General features: G+C 33.3%; 1 protein-coding gene across 8 annotated transcripts in view; it reads right to left on the bottom strand.

Annotated features, from left to right (window-relative positions):
* LRRC7 (leucine rich repeat containing 7) overlaps positions 1-23,797 on the bottom strand; it is a 550,975-nt gene that overhangs the window by 255,149 nt on the left and 272,029 nt on the right. For all 8 annotated transcript variants that reach the window (XR_008294946.1, XM_053214212.1, XM_027058879.2 and 5 more), the window contains 2 exons: positions 20,275-20,364; positions 14,168-14,224 (listed from right to left, as the gene is read on the bottom strand). Coding sequence is in view for 7 of the 8 variants with exons in the window: in XM_053214212.1 (XP_053070187.1) it covers positions 14,168-14,224; positions 20,275-20,364 (147 nt within the window). In the remaining variant the exon portion in view is untranslated. The remainder of the gene's footprint in view (positions 1-14,167; positions 14,225-20,274; positions 20,365-23,797) is intronic.

Here is a 23,797-nt window from a genome sequence, read left to right as displayed (position 1 = left end):
TTTTGTAAACTTAAAAATATATATTATCAATAGAATTTTTGATATTTTAAAATACTGGTGTCCTTTGGAAATTTGCTTTGAATTTTAAAAGATTTTTAAATTTACTATTACACTGTTGGAACAACTCATCTAACTACTGTTGTTGTTGTTTTTTTTTCAAAGCAATATCTATTTTTTATTGCATAGTTGTCAAGAAATAACTTTATTCTGTGTGAAATTACTAAGAATTTCTGGATTCCCATTATATCAGGTCATCCTAAATATGATGGTTAAAAAATACTTTATGATATACCAGAAAATTCATATTCCTGTTTTCTCTTGTCTAGTAATCACAGTGAAAAATAAAGTGTGTATTTCTATTTTAAGATAAAGATGGAAAAAAGTAACAAACAATGGAAGTAACTTAGGGAACTTAATTATCCTTGTTACAATTGTATCCAAGATCTCAATTTACAAACAGGCTAAAATTATGTTACAGTTATACTCAAAGTCTCAACTTATAAACAGGCTAGAGTTAAAACTATGTTGACTTACTTATTTAATACTTATTTTGCAGGTATAATAGGAATAGCAAACATAATCAGTTTATTTGATGGAATTTTGTATCATCTATCCATAACCTTAAAAATGGAAGGTCTGCTAGATTTTATAAGGGAGTAAACTTTACTTGTGAACTAATATTGGATGTTAGTCACTATATTTGATAAGGAATATACAAAATATTATGTACATTACTGAATTATAATTGAAGCAAGAATTTCAGTTTTCTTATTGTTATTGTAAACGGTAACAGCCATTCACTGCCCAAATCAACTGAGTTTATATTTCTCATCTACTTTCTTCCACTATTTGCTGAGTTTTAGTTCTGCCTTCATCTTGGATTAGACTCTTTCAGCACACTTCTTATAACAATTCAAATATTTATTTTAAGCACAAAATTTTGTATCAGGAATTATATCTAAATGAAAAAATAAAAGGTGCTAATTTCTTAATAACTCAAGTAGAACACAATGCCATTAAAACATGGCTTATTTTACAATGTTAGGTGGTTCACAAACCACCAAATAATGGTTCCTTCACTACAACAATGGAACACACTGTGTTTCATCTATTAGCGGTTTTTGTTCGCTTTATTGTTTTTCATGATAGCAGTCTCATCACGGAAATGGGCAGCAGTCACAGTTTGGTCTGGTGGATGATTGGAAGACTTTGTAAACATTTAGGAAGCCACAGAAACTTTGGTAAAATATGTCTATAGCAAATTATAACTGCATTTTGGATATTCAGATACAAAGTGTTTTGAATGGTTTGCTTCCCTGGCAACAACATTTGACAGTCTAGAAGAGGCCATATTGCCTCACAATACACTGTGCCTTCATTATTTCTTTCTTTAGAACACATTTCCATTTTACATAATTCTATGGAAATTCATTCCATGAAAAAGTATTATAATAAATATTCTTATATGGAAATATAATGCAATATATATAGTGCATATAATATATAAACAAAGAATATGTACAGAGTTGATATTTATTTTTTCAATTGAAACAATTAACATATTAAATTAACTAATCCAAGAAAGTAAAGTCCATGTATAACTAACAGTGTCAGTTTAAGACATGCCTTTATATTGTCAACATTTAAAAAAAAAAAATTAAAGACAGCAATACTAATTTGACATCTGTAATGCACTCTATTTCAGGCTAAGATTAAATGGAATGACCAAAAAGCATGCAATTATAATAAGAAAAAAAGAAAAACAATGTGCATTATGCTTGAGTTAAGTTTTAAATAGTCAAGAGCCAGCTGCAGTGGACAGATTATTTAATGAGAAAATATCAAGACTTTAACTTTCTATTCATTTCTGATCCTTACAATCAATCAGATACCCACCAGGTACCCACCATGTGCCTGGCATTGTTCTAGGCACTGAAGCCCTTCTTTCTATACCGCACTGCCTGCCTTTATGCAGCAAATGCTCATTGAAAACTTTTCTTATGCCCCACATTGTTGTGAATATAAAGATAACAAATAAGACATTGTCCTTCTCATTAAAAATTTACAGTCTTGGGAAATACTCTTAGACAACAAATCCAATATAATGTGATAAAGGCTATCAGAGAGGAATGTACACAATGCTACGGTAGCAAAGAGTAAGGAATAATTACTTGTGCCTTAAGTGTCTAGAGACACTTTTGTAGAGAAAGTGGTATAGGATTATATTTTAAAGATTAATTTTGATTGTATAGCAAAAAAGAGAGAAGAACAAATAGACATTCTTCCCTGACTGTTTCATATCTTCAATTACCTCCATTGTATAACTGAGATTCGATAGTCCCTGATCCCAGGCACTCTCCTGTACACAGCCTGAGCTCCCTCCACTGGGAATGCCTGGCAAAACCAAGCCAGCTGTTTTCTGCTGGGCCTACAGCAAAGTATCTGACTTTCTGAAGAAGAGGTCTCAACTTTGCTGAATGGATTCCCTTTAAATATATAACCTTAAATTTCAACTGGACAGTCAGCACTACCAGATGATACTATGACAGCACCCTTGTATATTCACTTCCCCTTCTATAAGACAACTTACTCTTTCACACTTTTTCATATCTCCAATCCAACATTTCTTATTTACTCTCAGTCAATGATTTTTCTTCATACTTCATAGAGAAAACCAAAGCAATTAATTGAGAATGTTCTTATTTTTCCACCCTCAAGCCAGCAATCTATGTTTATATCCATTTTCTTTAAGACCCTTATGTTTCCATGTTAGAAGAATTTTTTGCTTCTATAGCCATTTCTCTCACTTGTGCTTTGCACCCCATTCTCTCACCTCCTCAAGCATCTGGTCTTATAATTATTTCTCTTCTTCCTGCATTTTTATTTTCTCTGTTTCTACTAGATCATTCCCATCAGCTTGCAAATATGTTTTGAAATTATCCATTGTAAAAATCATTTCCCAGACACCATATCTCCATCCAGTTTCTGCCAGCTTTTCACTCTTCCATTCTGCAACTAAATTTCTTGAAAGAATTGTCTGAACTTGCATCTCCTTTTCCTAATCCCTATTCTCTCCTCAACCACCCCAACGAGGCTGCACATAATGCATTACTGAAATAGCTCTTATTAATGAACTATTTCTTGCTAATGCCAATGCTCAGTTTTCTATTCCAATTTTACTTGACTTCTAAGTGGAATTGATACAACTGACTCCTTTCTTCCTCTTTTTTTCTAGACTTCTGTGGTACTTCTCACATTTGGTTTCCTTCTTAACTCTTTGGTTGCTCACTCTGGTTCTTTCACAGAGTCACCTTCCATACTTAATCTGTAAATGTTAAAGTGTTCCAGGTTCAATTCTGTGTTCTTGTCTCTTTTCCATATTCTCTCCCTTGATTACTTCAACCAGTGTCTGAATTCTAAATATCATCATTCAGTGAAGACTCTTAAAAATTTATCTCTATCTTCCTGAGCATATGAGTTATGTACACTTGACTGTCTAATAGGGATCTCAAACTTTCCACTGCCAGCGTCAAATCTCTGATTATTTTCATCTACTCCTCTTCAAATTTTCTCTATGTGAGAAAATTTTGCCACTTTCCATCTTGCTAGTCAAACCCAATTTTGGAGAAAGTATTTGATTCCTATCTTTGGCTGTCATCACAAATTCTTTCCATCCACAAGGCTCTTCCTCCAAATGGATCCTAAATCTGACCACTCAACATTTACAAAAATACAATCCTAGACAAAGCCATCATCATTTCTTGTCATTACTATTGCAATCATCTCCTAAGTAGTGTTCTTTCATTTTGTCCACATAAAACCCCTTCTCTGTAGAAGTGCCATACTGATCTTTGTAAAGCTTCAATCAAATCATATGTCTTCTTTGCTCAAATCCTCAAATGTCTTTCAATTACAACCAGAATATAATCCTAATTTTCAATCACGGCCTACAAGGCACTTCATAATTTTACCCCACCTGATCTCTAATCACATCTCATACCCCTTCACTCTATGCTCACTAAGATCCAGCTACACTGGACTTTTTATTCCTGAGATACTGGGCTTACCCCCATCACAAGTGCTTTTACATCTAATGGTTTTTGTTGTTGTTTTTGATTTTCTTCTAGAATTTCAAATCATTTTCTTTTTAAAAATTTTTTTTTTCTTTCAACGTTTTTACTTATTTTTGGGACAGAGAGAGACAGAGCATGAACGGGGGAGGGGCAGAGAGAGACGGAGACACAGAATCGGAAACAGGCTCCAGGCTCGGAGCCATCAGCCCAGAGCCTGACGCGGGGCTCGAACTCACGGACCGCGAGATCGTGACCTGGCTGAAGTCGGACGCTTAACCGACTGCGCCACCCAGGCGCCCCTCAAATCATTTTCAATATTCAAATCTAAATGCAAATGCCACCTTTTTACAAAGGTCTCCCTGACCATCCTACTCCATAAACAAACAAAATAAAACCAAACAAAAAACCTCAAAAGCAGCAACCCACCAATTAAATACAAAAAGCAAAAAAACCCAGACACTTTCCATAATATCATCCCATTTTCTTTAAAGCAATTTCTTATTTATTTGTGTTTATTGTCTGTCTCCCTCCATCAGACTTGAAAGTCATTGAAGAAGAGAGAATCTACCGTTCATTGTCTCTATTACTCATTGTCATATCCTCTAGCACCTGGATTGGGTCTGACACATGTAACATTAAATAATTAAATAACTTTTAATTAAACTTTTAATAGCTTTTTAATTAAATAACTTCAAATAATTAAAATTATTTTTAAACTGACTTGTTTATTATATGAAGGGAGAATGCATCAGTAAATGTGCAGAGACACAAACCTGTAAGTCATATTTAGAGAATTCAGTGAGAGGTGGCTGGAGGGAAGGTAGGAGTCAAACTGTGAAGGGCCTTGAATGCTATATTTAGTAGTTTGCATGTTACTGTACAAGCTATGGAAAAGCAAAGGTTTTAAATTATATATTCTCTCTTAAATAGTGCCTTCAGGTATGAGATCTTTCTTTTATAAACATTGGGTATGCATTTCAAAATGCATATCCATTTAGTTGGATGCAATAATTAAAGAGATACTCTTTATAATTCTATTTAGCGTAAGAAATGCTTTTTCTTTTGCTTCTGGAAATTTCATGAAACATTTCATCAAAATAAACTTTTTACTTTTAGAAATTTGTTCAATTTAGAAATGCTTCAATATAATCAGAAGAATCAATAGCCTTCAGAGCATTTTAATGTAATTAAAACACAAAAGTAATTCATTTATCTAAATTGCCACTGAATATTTCTTAGTAGAAAATGTATTATTCTTACCTTTTAATTCATGTAGCATAATATTTTCTATCCCATGTTTTTAGCGCAAATATAAATCTGATGAGTTAATGCTTGATAAGTCATATCATTTCAATCTGATTTATTTTATTTCAATTCTTATAAAATTAGAGTTTATATCTAGAAAAGATTGCTATTATATGCTAAATGTTAACATAGGTCTTTTTAACATATTGAATAAAGTTTAAATATAAAGAATAAATGGATGGAAAGACAATGCAGTTAGGAATAGGTTTGGGATCTTTTTGAGGATAAATAATATAAAACTAAACATAATGGAATATGAAATTTGGGAAGGAAGAAATAATAACTTTTAAAAGCCATGAAAGGACACCTAAAATCTCACACTACTATAATAAAACAAAATATACATTCAAGGAAAGTAATGTCATAAAGTTATTGACTTTTTACTTTTAAAATTGCTATGGCACTATCTGTCATAGAAACTGGAAAACATAGCAACTTAGAAAGATTCCTCTTGTTCAGCAGAAAATCAAGCTTTTTTTAGGATGTATTTTGCATATTAAAACACCTGAATTAACCCTGATTTGAGTAGAAAGGAGAGTGGAAACATAAAGAAAGCAAAAATATCTATAGAATTAGATACATTTCATCTGTTTTATTGGTCTTATTGAACCAACTATAGTTTGTTATTTATTCATATACTAGTCCTTTTTAAAAGTAAAAATCAAAAGATGGATGGCAGGGAAAACTTTTTAAATGCTGGAGAAAAACGTATCTCTTGAAGTTCAGTTTTCCTGCACTTACTAGAAGTTAAGTGCATTTATAGAATACTGTAAAAGGGCCCTAATGAAAATCAATTCACCAAATCTCTTCTGTGCCCACTGCTGCTGAGACTATGTACCATTACAAAATTTGTAATTGGGAAGGAAAAGCATACTGCTTGGCATTGCTTAGTTGATAGCTGGACTATGGAGCTGAAGCTTATTATAAGGTTTTTGAGTCAAACTATAATTAGAGCAAAATTCCTGTGAAAACTTTGCCTTGAAAAATATCTAGGAGATTTCCTAAGCTACTACACTGAATGCAGAATCTATGGTTAATTTCACAGTGTAAGTAATGGGAAAATTAAGGGATGATTTGTTGTTTTTAGGACAGAAACAGGGAAGTTACCAAGAAATGCTTGTAAATACAAAGGTGCATCGTATATTAGATGTAGCAGAGAGATCCTGTTGGATATAATGTTGAGAGGTAATGGTATTAGAAATGGTGACTCCAAACTATGAAGGATCTTGACAGATTTGTCTTCTAAGATCTGTAAGCAGTCATTGTGAGCTTCTAATTTTTTTTAATGTTTATTTTTGAGAGAGAGACAGAGGATGAGCCAGGGAGGTCAGACAGAGAGGGAGACACAGAATCCAAAGCAGGCTCCAGGCTCTGAGCTGTCAGCACAGAGCCCAATGTGGGGCTCAAACTCATGAACCATGAGGTCACGACCTGAGCTGAAGTCGGAGGCTTAACCAACTGAGCCACTCAGGTGCCCCATGAGATTTTTAAATGGACATGTGTCATGGTGTGTTTTAGTAAGGAATCTGTGACAATGACAGAAGATGAATTCCAATGGGGGGAGAGAAGAGGAAGAAGGAGTTACTGGATGTTAAGGCAAGTCATGTTAAGGACCTCAAGTCAGACAGTGACAGAAGGAAGGGAAGGGTGCTTGCATGTGACATAAGTTGATGGCCAGATTTGGGGGCAGTAGGATAGGAAAAGAGGATTGAAATTTCTAATTTCTGTAATAGGCGGATGGTCCTGTCATTAGGTAATATATAATTAGAAACCTGGGATTTCTGTTTTGTTTTGGTTGGTTTGGTTTTGTTTTGCTACGGAGTGATGGTTGGAAGAGAGAGATAAAGGTGATTTCAGTTTTGATACTGGTGAATATTCCATTTGAGATCTGGCTATTAGAATATAGAAATGGAATTCAGGTACATATTTGCAATTCACAACCACGGAAGTAATATCTGAGAACATAAGAATAGATCTGTTAACTAGGTCTTTTCTGTCTTTGTGTATTTTTTTTTGGCCCAAGACTCTGAGACCAAGATCAATATTTGGTCTATGATGTTCAGAAAATATCTTTAGTAAAGAGACTACATTTATTCATAAAAGAGAGCAATCATTCACACTAAATAACGTGAATTTGCAAATATGCAGCGAATGGATTTATAAAAGTACAGGAAGTCATAAATGGTGGATATGTTTCTTATGGTGCTTGTTGAGAGCTTTTATTTTTTAACGTCTTTTAAAATTTGAGTTCAATCTACAGTTTATCATTTATAAAGTTTATTTATTTATTTTGAGAAAGACAGAGTGTGTGAGCAGGGGAAGGGCAAAGACAGAGACAGAGAGAATCCCAAGCAGGCTCTGCATGGCCAGCGCAGAGCCTGATGTGGAACTTGAACTCATGAACTGTGAGATCATGACCTGAACTGAAATTGACAGTAGGATGCTTAACTGACTGAGCCATCCAGGAGCTCCTCAATTTACCCAATTTTAAAGATTTGCCAATCTTAAAATGGAAAAAAAAAACAGCCTTTAAGAATTGATAAGTAGTTAAAGTTTTTATATACTTTTATTAAAGGGAGACAATGATTTATATTAGTTCTCATTACAACACTGCTTAAAAAATAAGAAGGGCATATTAGCATTGCACATTATTTTTAAGACTTTGTTATAAACTAAATAATAAAAAAAACACCATTCCCTTTCTAATAAAGAGATTTTTATGAGATAAAATGAAAAACATGATTCATGCGATTTTTAAACATACACTCGAGTTTTCTAAGTGCCAGAATTTAACAACTTTTGTTTAAATACTTCTCTAGTTTTAGATGATCACAAGATTCAATTCATCAACTCTTATCTAAAACGTATTTTCCAGTTTAATGGAAGTAATGACCACTGAGTATTCTTTAAAAATGATGACACTGAAGTTCAGAGAAGTTAAGTAAATCAATAACCAAGCAGCAAGGGCTTGAACACCAAACTAGAGTTGTCTAACAGCAAAGTATAAACTCATTCAAGTACATCACGGCACTTCTCAGGTGAAATATAACTAAATACACGCTAATTGTTCTGTGAGAGACTAAGCCTTAAGCTCTTATGAAACTGAAGCCATAGCACTTTCAACCTCACTAGTATATAAGGCAGTTTTCATCTTTTGGAAAATTTACTCATAAGGGATCAGAGTGGCTATTAATTGAAATTCTCTGAAAAAAATGATTTGGTTCCACAGTTTTACTTAGCTTTTGTGCCCTCTCCTAATCTCTTGACTGGACTTGACATAACCTTATTAACTATAATATTCTAAGTCTTAATTTTATGTTAAAAACATAAAGCTGGAAAGAAGTACAATTAGTTCAAAAGTCAAGAGAGCTCACAGCTTTTCCTTTGGTTAATCTTTGGAAGGTATATGTTTGATATGTTAGAAGGGACTCTAATAATCACATTATTATAATGCATTATTATTTATAGCATGCTTTTAAATACAGGATGCCATAAATATCATTTATTTCATTTTATTTTAAAATATAAGACCAGATGAGCAGAGGTAAAGAAAATACCTAGTTCTAAGTGCAACTCTCTGAAACCAGAGGTCACTAATATGATTAGTTGGTTAGTTAACATATCAATCATACTGTTGCTTTCAATAAAGATAACCCAGGATGGGATGGTACAACGTGTTTAACAAAACATTATGCCTTATAAATTGATATACCTTGGTAAAAGCATAAGGTAATATGATTATAAAAACACGTTGTATCCAATTATGTATTATAGTCACAAAAACAGAGTTAATAGAAACATCAAAAAGCTATTCTTGTAAGCTGTGCCTGACAATGGAATTTTTTTGTTACAATAGTACTAAGGAACCTATTGATGTATTTCATTGAAGTAACTTGTACAGTAATGCCAAATGAGATAATTCATTAATAGGATCCTGAAATGAGAATAGAAAATGACTTAGTCACACCTGTCCAGTTCAGATTGCATATTATTTTATGACTTTTTCTTCATTATTCTGACTATAACTGGTAGTAAAATAGATAATAAAAGAGAGGTTTTAAAAGAGAACACATGATGAGTACATTATATTTTTGTAAGTCTGCCTATAAAGCAATCTTATTTAAAAAGAAAAATGAACTGACATGAAAACTAAAAACATGTATTTGCAAGTGAATAAAAATTTGAGTGATAATTATAGAGTATTTGTTACCATTCAGGTAGGAAAATAATAAATCATATCTATATCTAGATTAGATATAGATGTGTATAGATATAGATAAATATTTCACATAAGTAGAACCTTAATCCCTAAAATATTCATCTTTATAGTTATTTTAGTATGTAAATGAAACTCTCCCCTTATACTCTATATACATACATATTTCAGAAATGAAGCTGATCATTTTCTCCACAGTGATACTGTTTCTTTTTTTCAAAGATTTTATACTTTAAAACAGCTTTTAAAATAAAACTTTATATTAAAACAATCTTAAAATTAAAAAGTTTCAAAGTGCCTTACAAATAACTGTTCTGAACTACTTGAGAGTAAACTGAAAACTTGGTACCCCATCAATTCCACACTTTAGTGTATATTTCCTACACACAAGAACATTCTCCAACCAAATCGAATACAACCATCCAAATTAGGAAATTTACATTGTTACATTGCAACCATCTAATTCTCAGAGTCCATGCAAGTGTTACCAGGTACCAATAATATTTTTAGAGAAAAAGAATCAATTCAGAATCACTGCTCATAGTTAAAATGTCTCTTTAGTGTTCTTCAATCAGAAATACCCCTCAGTCTTTCTTGACTTTCATAATATAATGTCTATCATTAATAATGCATTAATGTAGCTCTGGTTTTAATTTATATTTATAATTCAAGGGATCTTTTTTTCTTAGAGAATGTCCAGATAAGGTATAATGTTTTGGCACCATCTATAAATAGTTATACATGTGTTGTGTGTGGGCCCTTAGGCATTCTCACAAATATGGGGAATTTTTATTTATAAATAACTCACCATTATCACTATTTATATGCTGCTACATTACTTCCATGGAAACAACTGCTAAATTTCATTTTAAAAAACTGTTCTATCCTTTCATTTTTATCCTGACACATTTCTTGACTAAACGTATGATCTTTTAATGACAGAAGCAGAGAAATAAGTTATAGTATTTTGGGCATTTCTTTAGTTGTCAGATATTAATTTCCTTAACTTGACTTGAAATTATTTACTTCCCTTGTCATGCCTTAGCTATTATATGTAAGTTAAAACCACTGAGGGACCATGTGTGTGCATATGTGTGTGTGTGTGTTCATGTATGTATTATATTATATGTAGGTTTAAAAATCAAGCCTCAGCTATCAGCTATTGAGAGACTCATCTGGTTATAATATTTGATATTTCATATAATTTTCGATGGGGAAAAGTAATAAGGTGACATAAAATGTCCAGGTCACAGAACAGATATTTCTAATCATGACTCAATGTATTAACATTCTTGTTTATTTAGTGAGTGCCAACTATTTGCCGGACACTGTTTTAGGCACTGAAAATACAGCAGTAGAAAGAGAGAAAAAAAAGTCTTCTTAACAGAGCTTACGTTCTCCTAAGGAGATCATCTCCAAGTAAACAGAGTCAAAATAATTCAGAGAACCATAAATGGTATGAAGAAAATCAAAAAGAATAGTGAAATGGCACAGAGGCTAAGAAAGGACAATCTCGTGTGATGTAATCAGAGAAAGCCTCTGAGGAGACAACATCTGAAGAAAGATGTGACTCAGAAAGAAGATGTAGCCATGCAAGGTTTTGCGGGGAGAGTTCTAGATAGAGAAATAGCTGGTGCAAAAGCTCCAAAATGAGAGCAAACTCATTTTGTTGTACTTCCCCTCAAAAACATATAATTAAGAAGATACTTCTGCTATGAGGAAAATTGTACCATGAAACTTAAAAGTTTTCTTTTTGGTTATCTACTTTTTTCAGATGTTCAACATCCTCAATTATTACATGTAATCAAGACTTACTATTTCAGGGATTTTTAAGCAAATGTGTATCTGAGGAATTAAATTTTTTTCTGACTTATTCATATTCCTAGAAGAATGATGATAAAGGAACATCATAAGAAAGTTTATAATACTAACTTGTATTTAGTAACAAAGAATTTGTCTTAGAATCTGCATCTATCAAAATGTCTTATGTACCAAATACTAGTTTACTTAAAGGATACACATTTTAATATACATTTTATTTTAATTCTTAAACATTTTTACATTTTGCACAGATTGATTTTTAAGACAAAATTAAAAGAAGAGAAAATCACTGAGCACCCAATAAAAACTTAGCATCTTATTTGTATCCTTGAGCCATCTTTTGTTGGAGTAACTGTTCTAAAACTAAAATTGCTTTTCCTAAAATTACATTTTTCCTTTATTTTCATTGAAAGTACAAAATAAAGGACAGTAGAAAGCTCTCATATATCTCTTAGTTACAAGTCTAGATTGGTGCTCAGAAGGTATTGTATAAAATACTTAGTGAAAAAGTTTATTTTTATTCAAGATAAAACTTCATGCAATTCTCATTTTATAGACACCAAAGCTAAACTACAGTTCTCACCACATTCTATGCATGCCCTTGGATCTTCAGATTTCTGTCTATAACTTAAAAAATAATACAGTAGACTGGACATAACTTTGAAAATGATTTTTAAATGTAAAAACTATAACAGCTTTACAACATACATGCATAGCGGTCTGCCAAGGAGACTTAGTGTCATTTCTACGCATCTTTACAAGATTTTTTAATGCCAAACATAGTTAAATCCATGTTATCCTACTAATTTTCATTATGTTTGATAGTGGGCCATACTCTCAAAGCCTAAAGAATACCCCTGTACCAATTATGAGCATCATTACTCATTACTCTGAACAGTTAACAGAGCTACATCAGATTTTAATTTGTATTTAAAATGTCTATTTAAAAATATATACTTAAAACCCTGACAATCTGTGTCAGATTTATGTTATATTTCACATCAACACCATTATTTGCAAGCAGAAAGGATTTTCTGGAAAAAGGATTTTCATCCACATACTTAATATTTTCTCCTTGACCTAAATGTATACATTTACACAAATGGGATAACTGCTCTTTCACTACGGTTTGGTTTCCACTGAGCCATATTTCCACTCTATTTTAAACGTAGACATTTATAGCATTAGGGATGGAGACATTAGGGATGGAAACTTTGGCAATTTGCATTAGCAGATTATTGCTAAACAAGTAACACTCCCAAACCACATTCCCATATTCCCATCTTTGTTTATGCCCCCAACCTGGGACATGGTGCCTCCATTAGACCTATGTATAATAATACATTAGCTTAGCGAAAAGCTACTCAAAATTGCATATGGTGTTCGTCTATAGAGACATTTTCTCCTTTTCGTGTTTTCTCCTTGTCTTTCACATATGGAGGAATGAATAGATGTTTTATTTCTATGTATATATATTTTTAAATGGGATCATATCATTATTGAAACTTTTTATATTGCATTGACAGAATTTTCATACATAGTGTCATATATAAAATGTACATGTAGGTATTATGTTGATATATTGGTTAAAAAATATCAATGAAATTCAGTCTAGTTAGCTTAGGGAAAGAATTTAAAAAGTAAAAAGTAAAATTGAGTTTTGGTCCAGCAGAGGAAAGGTCTCAAAGTCTGACTGATATGTTGGAAAACTAATAATTGTATTCAATATTTTTCTCTAAGACCCCAGGAGGGTAATAATAGCAACACAGTACTTTCTTTTTTTTTTAATTTTTTTAAAAGTTTATTTATTTTGGGGAGAGAGAGAGACAGAGCATGAACAGGGGAGGGTCAGAGAGAGAGGGAGACACAGAATCTGAAACAGGCTCCAGGTTCTGAGCTGTCAGCGCAGAGCCTGATGCGGGGCTGGAACCCACAAGCCATGAGATCATGACCTGAGCTGAAGTCGGATGCTTAACTGACTGAGCCACTCCGGTGCCCCAACAACAGTACTTTCTATAATTTAACAGCAACATATGCAAGCCATATTGATTTACTTGTGCAAAAAATTACCCATTTTAAATAATTTTTGACTTTCAAAAATATTTTTTTCTGTAAATACAAAATTCTATTATTAGACATAAATATGGCAAGGCAGGACAAAAGAAGCATTTTATTAAACTAAACGCTGTGTAAAATTTAAGGGATTAGTTCTTGCATAAAGATATCCTATGCTTTTATATAAACCAAATTTTAAATAGACTAGTAGAAAGAAAGTTTTTGAAAGAATGTATAAAATTTCTGCCAAACCATTTTAGGATCTTTAGAAAAATTTTAATCATTTTTATGAAATATTTTTGCATATTCTTGATTTAAAAACTGAAAACTATCACCACCCATAAATTAACTTGAAGAATTAAGCAAATGATTAGGTTGAACATTTTGGTTGTTTTGAGCTATAAAAATGTCAGTTTCATAAATTGTAATGAAGTAACTTCCTAGTGTGTGTGTTCAGCTATGAGAAGAACCTTAGATGGCTCTTCCCACATTGACTTGCAATCACACAGTTTTATAAAGCAGTATACATTCTTAATGTGAATGTTTTATAGTTTACTGTACTGTTTTAGGCTCTCAGAAGAAACTAGAAAAATAAACTCAATCAAAATGGCTATGCATAGCCAAAATAAAAATAGTCATTTTTTTCCTAACACTGAAAAACCACAATTCAAAATTTAGAAAAGACACAGTCACTTACTTTGGTAGAGTTTTCAAATGATTTTCTCTTAACTCCAAGATTCGCAATTTGACAAGTCTGGAGAAGTGAATAAAAAAATTGCTTCTTAATATTTCTCTATAAAATCCAATTCCTCTGATAGAGTCAAGTATCACTGTATTATCCAAACAACTATGTCTGGACATTAAACATCATGGTTACAGATTTTAAAGAATTATACAAATCGGTTATAAGTAGAGTTGTATCAACATTGGACAATGACAAATATCATTTTACTAAAAATAAAGATTATTCAAAGATACCATTGGGTCCAAGTAATCTAAACTTCATGTTTTATAAAAATATATTCACTGTTATTTAATTGTATGTCACAGATTACTAAATATGTACTTAATACCAGGTGCTCTATTCACTGGAACATGGTAATACTGTCCCTCAAGAGACTATAAATGAACTTGTATAGCAAATAGCATAGTATAGTGGTTAAAAGTTTGAGTTTTGTGATTAAATCTGGATGAAATCCAGACTCTTTCATGTTCTATCACTGTGACATTGGGTGCATTAATCAACCCTTCCTAACTTAAGTTTCCTCATCTATGAATTCTACATTTCATACTTACCTACTTGCTAAGATCTATAGTGTGAGACACACTATTGTTAAAATGTCTATAACTGAGCTTTCAAATGTACTTAGTTGAAGCTACTTTACAACAAATATTAATTGGATTCTCTGAATTCTTGGTGTTTTGGGAATATTTCACTATTTGAACTATGTCTCTTACATTTACTGGGCTTTTAGATATTCATCTAGGTCTCTTCCTCTTTTCTTTGGGTTTTGACTCCTATCAAATTCTAATTTAATTTTAATTTTAAAACTCCTCATCACTATATGAAAAAAAGTGATTTAGTTATTCAGAGCACGGGTATATCACTAGTAAGATTTCTTAAACATTTATATGTCTCAAATCTTCTCAATATTTGTATGAGTGTGAAGACATTTTGTGACTTCTTTTGCCTTTTAGGGGCACCAAATCTCAGGCTTTGGAAGGAAATTTTGTAATTCTTTATTTTTTTTTTTTTTTAGTTTTATTTATCTATTTTGAAAGAGAGAGAGGTCAGGGGAGGGGCAGAGAAAGAGAGGGAGAGAGAGAATCCCAAGCAGGCTTTGCACTGTCAGCACAGAGCTTGATGTGGGGCTCGAACTCACTAACCATGAGATCATGACCTGAACTGAAATTAAGAGTAGAACGCTTAACCAATGGAGACACCCAGGCGCTCCAAATTTAGTAATTCTTTTGTTATGCTATCCAGCTAAGGGTTAAACAACTGTTTAGATTACAATAATAAAGTAGAACATATTTTGGCAGACAATTTACACAAAATTAAATTCTAATTCTAAGTGGTTTTGGATTTGGTATTATGTTTTCTGTTGGCCCAAATCTCTTCCTTCACATTAGGAGTACTAAAGAGAACTGAGAAAAATTTAACATATAAAAGTATGGTCTAGGGTGATAAATATTCTCTGATTTGATAAATTAAAAAAAAGTGTAATTATAGTGCTGGAGTCAGTACCAGAGGACAGAGATAGTTATATGGACAAATTTTGAAATGTCAATTCATTAGATACTAGGTAAATGCTCTTTTGAAGATCTGTGAATTTTAAAAACTGTCCAACTATATTGTGTTCGTAGGTATATGATATCATGATCCTCAAAAGTAATGGAATTTGGGAAATGTTGATTTGCTCTCTGTATATAAAATTAGGCTATTACATGTTAAGGGACTTAAATAACAGTTCTTTAAAAAAATTTTTTTTTATTTTATTAAAAAAATTTTTTTTAACGTTTATTTATTTTTGAGACAGAGAGAGACAGAGCATGAACGGGGGAGGGGTAGAGAGAGAGGGAGACACAGAACTGGAAGCAGGTTCCAGGCTCTGAGCCATCAGCCCAGAGCCCGACGCGTGGCTCGAACTCACGGACCGTGAGATCCTGACCTGAGCTGAAGTCGGATGCTTAACCAACTGAGCCACCCAGGCACCCCTCAAAATTTTTTTTTAACATTTATTCATTTTTGAGGGACAGAGTATGAGTGGGGGAGGGGCAGAGAGAGGGAGACACAGAATCCAAAGCAGACTCCAGGCTCTGAGCTATCAGCACAGAGCTCAATGCAGGGCTCAAACCCACCAAACTGTAGGATCGTGACCTGAGCCGAAGTCAGATGCTCAACAGACTGAGCCACTGAGTCACCCCAACAGTTCTTTTTTTTAATGTTTATTTTTTTACTTTTTGAGAGAAAGACACACACACACACACACACACACGCACGCGCACACACACACACACACACACACACACACAGGGGGAGGGACAGAGAGAGGGGAAGACAGAGAATCCCAAGCAGGCTCTGCACTGTCAGCACAGAGTTTAACAAGGGGCTCCAACCCACTAATTGTGAGATCATGACCTGAGCTGAAATCAAGAGTCAGAGGCTTAACTGACTGAGCCACCCAAGTGCCTCTCTACTGAGTTCTTAACACCAACAGATAGGTGTTGAGTTATACTCAATTTATTATTTGAATAATTTCAAGAGTGATCACTTAGAAAAACGCAGTTGATAATAAATGAAAAATATCTTAAGTTTTAAGATACATCTTTTATATATAAAAAATAGTTCATTGTTGAACACTTGGAAAACATTGAAAAATATGAAAATTAAAATTATCCATAATTTCACTTCCAAGGAGCCAGTCTTTTAGCTCACTCATAATTTATATTGAAATTGGTTAAATATAGTTTATATATTTTATTATAATATACTCCTAAATATAACTTATCATAGGAATTAAAAGAACTATTTCCCTAAACCAGATTATCAATTGACATAGTATTGTCATACAGATGTGTCATAATATATTCAATTAATCTCCTAGACAGATGTGTGCCTTCACTTCTTTCATATTGTAAATAATGACAAATATCCTTGCCCATAACTCTCAGTGTGGTATCTGATGTGGATGTCATACATTTCTAGAAATAAATTACAAAGGCAGTAGTAGCAAATATTTTCAAATCTTTTAAAACACACTGGTGTGAAATTCATCCTCCTTTCTTAATAAAAACCCTCGAGAAAGTCAGGATAGAAGGAACATACTTAAACATCATAAAAGCCATTTATGAAAAGCCCACAGTTAATATCATCCTCAATGGGGAAAAACTGAGAGCTTTCCCCCTGAGATCAGGAACACGACAGGGATGTCCACTCTCACCGCTGTTGTTTAATATAGTGTTGGAAGTGCTAGCATCAGCAATCAGACAACAAAAGGAAATCAAAGGCATCAAAATTGGCAAAGATGAAGTCAAGCTTTCACTTTTTGCAGATGACATGATATTATACATGGAAAATCCGATAGACTCCACCAAAAGTCTGCTAGAACTGATACACGAATTCAGCAAAGTTGCAGGATACAAAATCAATGTACAGAAATCAGTTGCATTCTTATACACTAATAATGAAGCAACAGAAAGACAAATAAAGAAACTGATCCCATTCACAATTGCACCAAGAAGCATAAAATACCTAGGAATAAATCTAACCAAAGATGTAAAAGATATGTATGCTGAAAACTATAGAAAGCTTATGAAGGAAATTGAAGAAGATAAAAAGAAATGGAAAGACATTCTGTGCTCATGGGTTGGAAGAATAAATATTGTCAAAATGTCAATACTACCCAAAGCTATCTACACATTCAATGCAATCCCAATCAAAATTGCACCAGCATTCTTCTCGAAGCTAGAACAAGCAATCCTAAAATTCATATGGAACCACAAAAGGCCCCGAATAGCCAAAGTAATTTTGAAGAAGACCAAAGCAGGAGGCATCACAATCCCAGACTTTAGCCTCTACTACTAAGCTGTAATCATCAAGACAGCATGGTATTGGCACAAAAACAGATACATAGACCAATGGAATAGAATAGAAACCCCAGAACTAGACCCACAAAAGTATGGCCAACTAATCTTTGACAAAGCAGGAAAGAATATCCAATGGAAAAAAGACAGTCTCTTTAACAAATGGTGCTGGGAGAACTGGACAGCAACATGCAGAAGAGTGAAACTAGACCATTTTCTTACACCATTCACAAAAATAAACTCAAAATGGATAAAGGACCTGAATGTGAGACAGGAAACCATCAAAACCCTAGAGGAGAAAGCAGGAAAAGACCTCTCTGACCTCAGCCATAGCAATTTCTTACTTGACACATCCCCAAAGGCAAGGGAATTAAAGGCAAAAATGAATTACTGGGACCTCATGAAGATAAAAAGCTTCTGCACAGCAAAGGAAACAATCAGCAAAACAAAAAGGCAACCAACAGAATGGGAAAAGATATTTGCAAATGACATATTGGACAAAGGGCTAGTATCCAAAATCTATAATGAGCTCACCAAACTCTACACCCGAAAAACAAATAATCCAGTGAAGAAATGGGCAGAAAACATGAATAGACACTTCTCTAAAGAAGACATCTGGATGGCCAACAGGCACATGAAAAGATGCTCAACGTCGCTCCTCATCAAGGAAATACAAATCAAAACCACACTCAGATATCACCTCATGCCAGTCAGAGTGGCCAAAATGAACAAATCAGGAGACTATAGACGCTGGAGAGGATGTGGAGAAACGGGAACCCTCTTGCACTGTTGGTGGGAATGCAAACAGGTGCAGCCACTCTGGAAAACAGTGTGGAGGTTCCTCAAAAAATTAAAAATAGACCTACCCTATGACCCAGCAGTAGCACTGCTAGGAATTTACCCAAGGGATACAGGAGTACTGATGCATAGGGGCACTTGTACCCCAATGTTTATAGCAGCACTCTCAACAATAGCCAAATTATGGAAAGAGCCTAAATGTCCATCAACTGATGAATGGATAAAGAAATTGTGGTTTATATACACAATGGAGTACTACATGGCAATGAGAAAGAATGAAATACGGCCCTTTGTAGCAACGTGGATGGAACTGGAGAGTGTGATGCTAAGTGAAATAAGCCATACAGAGAAAGACAGATACCATATGTTTTCACTCTTATGTGGATCCTGAGAAACTTAACAGAAACCCATGGGGGAGGGGAAGGAAAAAAAAAAAAGAGGTTAGAGTGGGAGAGAGCCAAAGCATAAGAGACTCTTAAAAACTGAGAACAAACTGAGGGTTGATGGGGGTGGGAAGGAGGGGAGGGTAGGTGATGGGCATTGAAGAGGGCATCTTTTGGGATGAGCACTGGGTGTTGTATGGAAACCAATTTGACAATAAATTTCATATATTAAAAAATAAATTAATAAATACATAAATAAAAATAAAAAAATAAATAAAACACACTGGTCTGCATGAAGGTCATAACATTCTGCAATTCTATCAGCGGTATGTGAACTGATCTTTTTCCTTAAACTCTATAAACAGTTTTTATATGACAGAATACAAAGCTCTTTATTCTCATTTTAATTTGTATTATTTTTATTGTTTGTGAGGATAAACACTCCATGTGTTCACTGGCAATTTGTACATTTAATTATAAATGGCTCATTCTGTCAATTACCCATTTTTTCCATCTAATGAGCTCTTTGTCTTCATACGCATTTGTAAAATTCTTTATATGTTAATGATATAATTTGCTTTCCATATATAGTACAATGTTTTCTCAGTTTATTGTTTTACCTTAATTTTAAAATACTTTCTGATATTATTTTATTTTAAATGTATTTATGTAGTCAAACCTATCTATCCATTTATTATTTTTTCCTTTGTTTCTAAACTGTAGAGGTATTTCTCAGTCCAAGAGCCATAAATATTCATGCGTGTTTTTTTGCCAGATAAGCTCTCATTGTATTTTTTTATATTTAACTCTTTAATTTCCCCAGAATTTATTTGATTTTTAATGATATGTAGAAACTTAATTTTACTTAATTTTGTACAAAATATTTCATTACTAACTTTGTCTCACTTAATGAATAATAATGAGTACTATGTTTAATCACAATTGTCACTTTTGAAGCCTCACCTACCGGTGCTGGTAACATATTCACTTACCCATGGTGAAATAAAATTTCATCATTTAAATTTCTTATTCTTACCTTCCAAAATTGGCTGGAAGAAATTCAAGAAAGGCGTCATTCAGGTAGAGCTGGGTCAGATTTAGAAGCTGTGTGAAGCCATCAGGGAGTCTAGAAAGGAGTTAAAGGTTTAGTCACTGCATGGATGTTGCCATAGAAACAGAACAAAAATATATATCTCTAAGGAGAGAAAATAGATGTGTAATACATTTTTCAACTCTCCTTTGGTATCATAGTAATGGAAGAATTTATTGAGCATGTTGTTACAGCTTGAAAATTTTGCTTGTTATTAAAATAAATGGCATTCACCCACCTCTACGCTGCCCTCCTATGCTGAGATTTATGTCACCATTATATCGTCTCTTCCTGTTGCCCTAACCTCATGCACACCAGTGAGATATTTTTTATAGAAATTTCAAGTTGTATGCCATGTTTTGCAATTTTAAATTTAATATTCTTTCTTAACAGAATATTCACACTTATAATCAGGCAAGGGTATCTCCTTACTCTTTCACTAAATCATTAACATGTGTGTCTACCTTATCGCAATGGTGACCAAAGTTGGCCAAAAGGACAGAAGAAGCATTCTGTCCCCCTAACTGATAATGTATGTGAATTGTAACTTAAATTTGTGCAATTAATTATTAACAAAAATGACCAAGAAGATTGAAACTATAAATATACAGAATCCTAAAAGCTTTAAGAAGCATTAAAAAGGTTGAAGATATATCCTTTGTGAAAATTTACCATTTGGATGAAATAATCATTTGCAATATTTAAATATTTTTCACCAGAAAGACTTAATTCAAGGATTTTCCTGGAGACTTTTTCTTAGCAGATGATTTAATTTTTTCCTATGATTAAATTTCTATTTAAAGATCTTTAATGACTTCATCAATGGTCTAGATAAGACTATGCTCTTTAATAAAATACTTCTCAATAGTGTTCACATTTGCCTTCCCCTCAAATTACAGCCTATCTCCCTCCTTGCATTTACTGACAAAATTATTTAAAGACCTGCCTATACTCACTGCTTGTTATTACTCCACAAGCCATGGTTTTCTGGCATCTACACCAACTCTATTTCTGCAACTGCACTTGCCAAAGCCTCCAATGACCTCTAAGTCTCAAGTCCATTAACTTCATTTCATTTTGTATCTAGCACTGCCTAGCAACAGTTGTCATTGATTGTTCTCTCTTTCTTGGCTTCTAGTATACCCTTTTCCTATTTCCCCTCCTCCTCTTTCTGGGATACTCTGGGTTTCATTCCATGGTTTCTCTTCCTCTGGCCAATCTTTTGTTATGAAAAGTTATGTATCCAGAACAATACATATGCATCCACAACATGATTTAATAAATAGAACCTGTGCCTTTAAGAAACCCCTGAGTGCCCATCCCCAACTACCTCATCCTCCTATTCGCCCCTCAAATTCCTGAATGATTCTTATTAATCTGCTTTCTAGTTTTACTATACCTTCTTAAACCCTAAAAAAAGTGTGGTTTTTTCATGTTTTTAAACATTATATAAATCAAATCAGGAATCAAATCAGTTTCAGGAATATTTTCCTGAAACTTTTAAAAGTCAGCATTAGTATGAAATTCACCCATTTTGATGTCAATAATGACTGATCACCATCATATAGTATTCCACTGTATGCCTACACCACAATTTATTTCTTATTCCCTTTTTAATGAAGATTAAAGATGTTTCTAGTTATTATATTATAAATATTGTTTATGTAAATATTTTTTTGACATATGTCCTGGTGATTACGTAAGTTATATCCCTCATCATAAGGGATTAATGTGCCCTCAACTAATGACTAGTAAGATTCAGCTCCTTCACCCATTATGTTTCACAACTCTGTGATATGTGTTTTATGCTGTTTCCCAGAGCCTCCCCAGAGAGATTAAGGTCCAGTTGTCCATACTAGTAAATAGTTTAATAACATACCCTCAACAAGTATTTCTTGAGACCAGTTCCTAAATATACTGTGTGAATTCTTTTCTAAACACCTGTTTCTGGGGAGTCCAAACTAAACACAATTAATATTTTTACATTACTTTGTAAGAATTATTTACACAGTTAGGGTACTATTTTTATATTGATTGTTTTTACTGTAAATATCTTGCTCCAGTTTTGTTTTTGTTTTTGTTTTTTGAGAGAGAGAGGGTGCAAGTGAGTAAGGGACAGAGAGACAGACTGAGAGATGGGGAAAGAGAGAGAGAGAGAGAGAGAGAGAGAGAGAGAGAGAGAGAGAGAGAGGAGGGGGCTCACCAAAGTGGGGCTCAAGTTTTACCCAAAGTGGAGCTCATGTTCATCCAAAGTGGGCCTGAAACTCACCTGAAGTGGGGCTCATGCTCACCTAAAGTGGGTCTTGAGCTGCTGAGTTGAGTTCAGATGCTTATTAACAACTGAGCCATCCAAGTGCCTGCCAGTTTGTATTTTGAAGTTGGACTGTTTTTATATGACCACATAGAGTTTGTTTCCATAGATATTCCCTTAAAGAGAGGTAGGATTCATGAAAATAGAAAAGAAAGACAAAGAAGGCAGAGGAAGAATAAGGGTTTTATAAATAGAGGTGAGAATTCACCTTAGAGGAGTGGCAAAGGGAAGATGAGTTCTAGGGAAAATAGTTTATGTACAAGATATTAGGAGGGAAGATTTGAGAATGTCGGTAGGGGACAGGATTTAGAAGGTACTAAATGCTTAACTCAAAGGTTTGAGCCCTATCCTATAGGATTAAAAGGTATCTCAGGGAGATCACTGTTTTTCTCTAAGTTATCTTTTGTTGTAATACATTAGCTCATATCCTGATAGTATGGTAGTTTTTATGATAATGGTACAGATGTTCAATAGATTTCAATACACATTTAATTACTATCTTACTTTAATGTCCTTATGACTCCTATACTTATTGGAAAGAAGGTATCATTTATGAATTTTTAAAAATGAAGATTAATACATGTAAAGTGACAAGAATGTTAAAACCTTTGATCTAATAATTTACTTTAACATTCTAGTTACTAACACATAAAAAGGCTTTAAAATGCTAAATTTCTAGTTATAGGGACAGTTTGAACCATCCAGCTTCCCTTAGAGTGCTATTCTGCATATGTATGTGCCCTAAATGGTATTACATTATACTATTCTTTGATCAAAAATGTATTTCTTTATTGCTGCTTCTCTGGCAAAGGTTTTTTTTTTTTTATGCTGCAGGAAAATTTGGATTCCTATAATAGAACACTTCTTTAAGGATTTAAGAATTGACCACATTGTGCAGATTCGAATTGTAAGATTGGACTGCTAAAAATAAGTTACATCAAAAAACAGAATACAAAGTACGATAGCTTATTTTCAGGCTGGTTATAAACAAACATGTGGTGCCATTTTATATTGAACCTTTATTTTTTAAAGACTGTAGAGTTAAAGTGTATATTTATACAGTATGTCTTGTTCAATACTATGTGTATTTTTATTTCAATTCACTTCAACAAGAATTTATTGAGTAGTTACTCTGTGCTTAGATTCAAAATTAATGTC

The sequence above is a fragment of the Acinonyx jubatus genome, chromosome C1, assembly GCF_027475565.1.
Source record: "Acinonyx jubatus isolate Ajub_Pintada_27869175 chromosome C1, VMU_Ajub_asm_v1.0, whole genome shotgun sequence".
Lineage (NCBI taxonomy): Eukaryota > Metazoa > Chordata > Mammalia > Carnivora > Felidae > Acinonyx > Acinonyx jubatus.
Note: the sequence above shows the minus strand (reverse complement) of the source record. Positions and strands in the feature narration are given on the sequence as shown.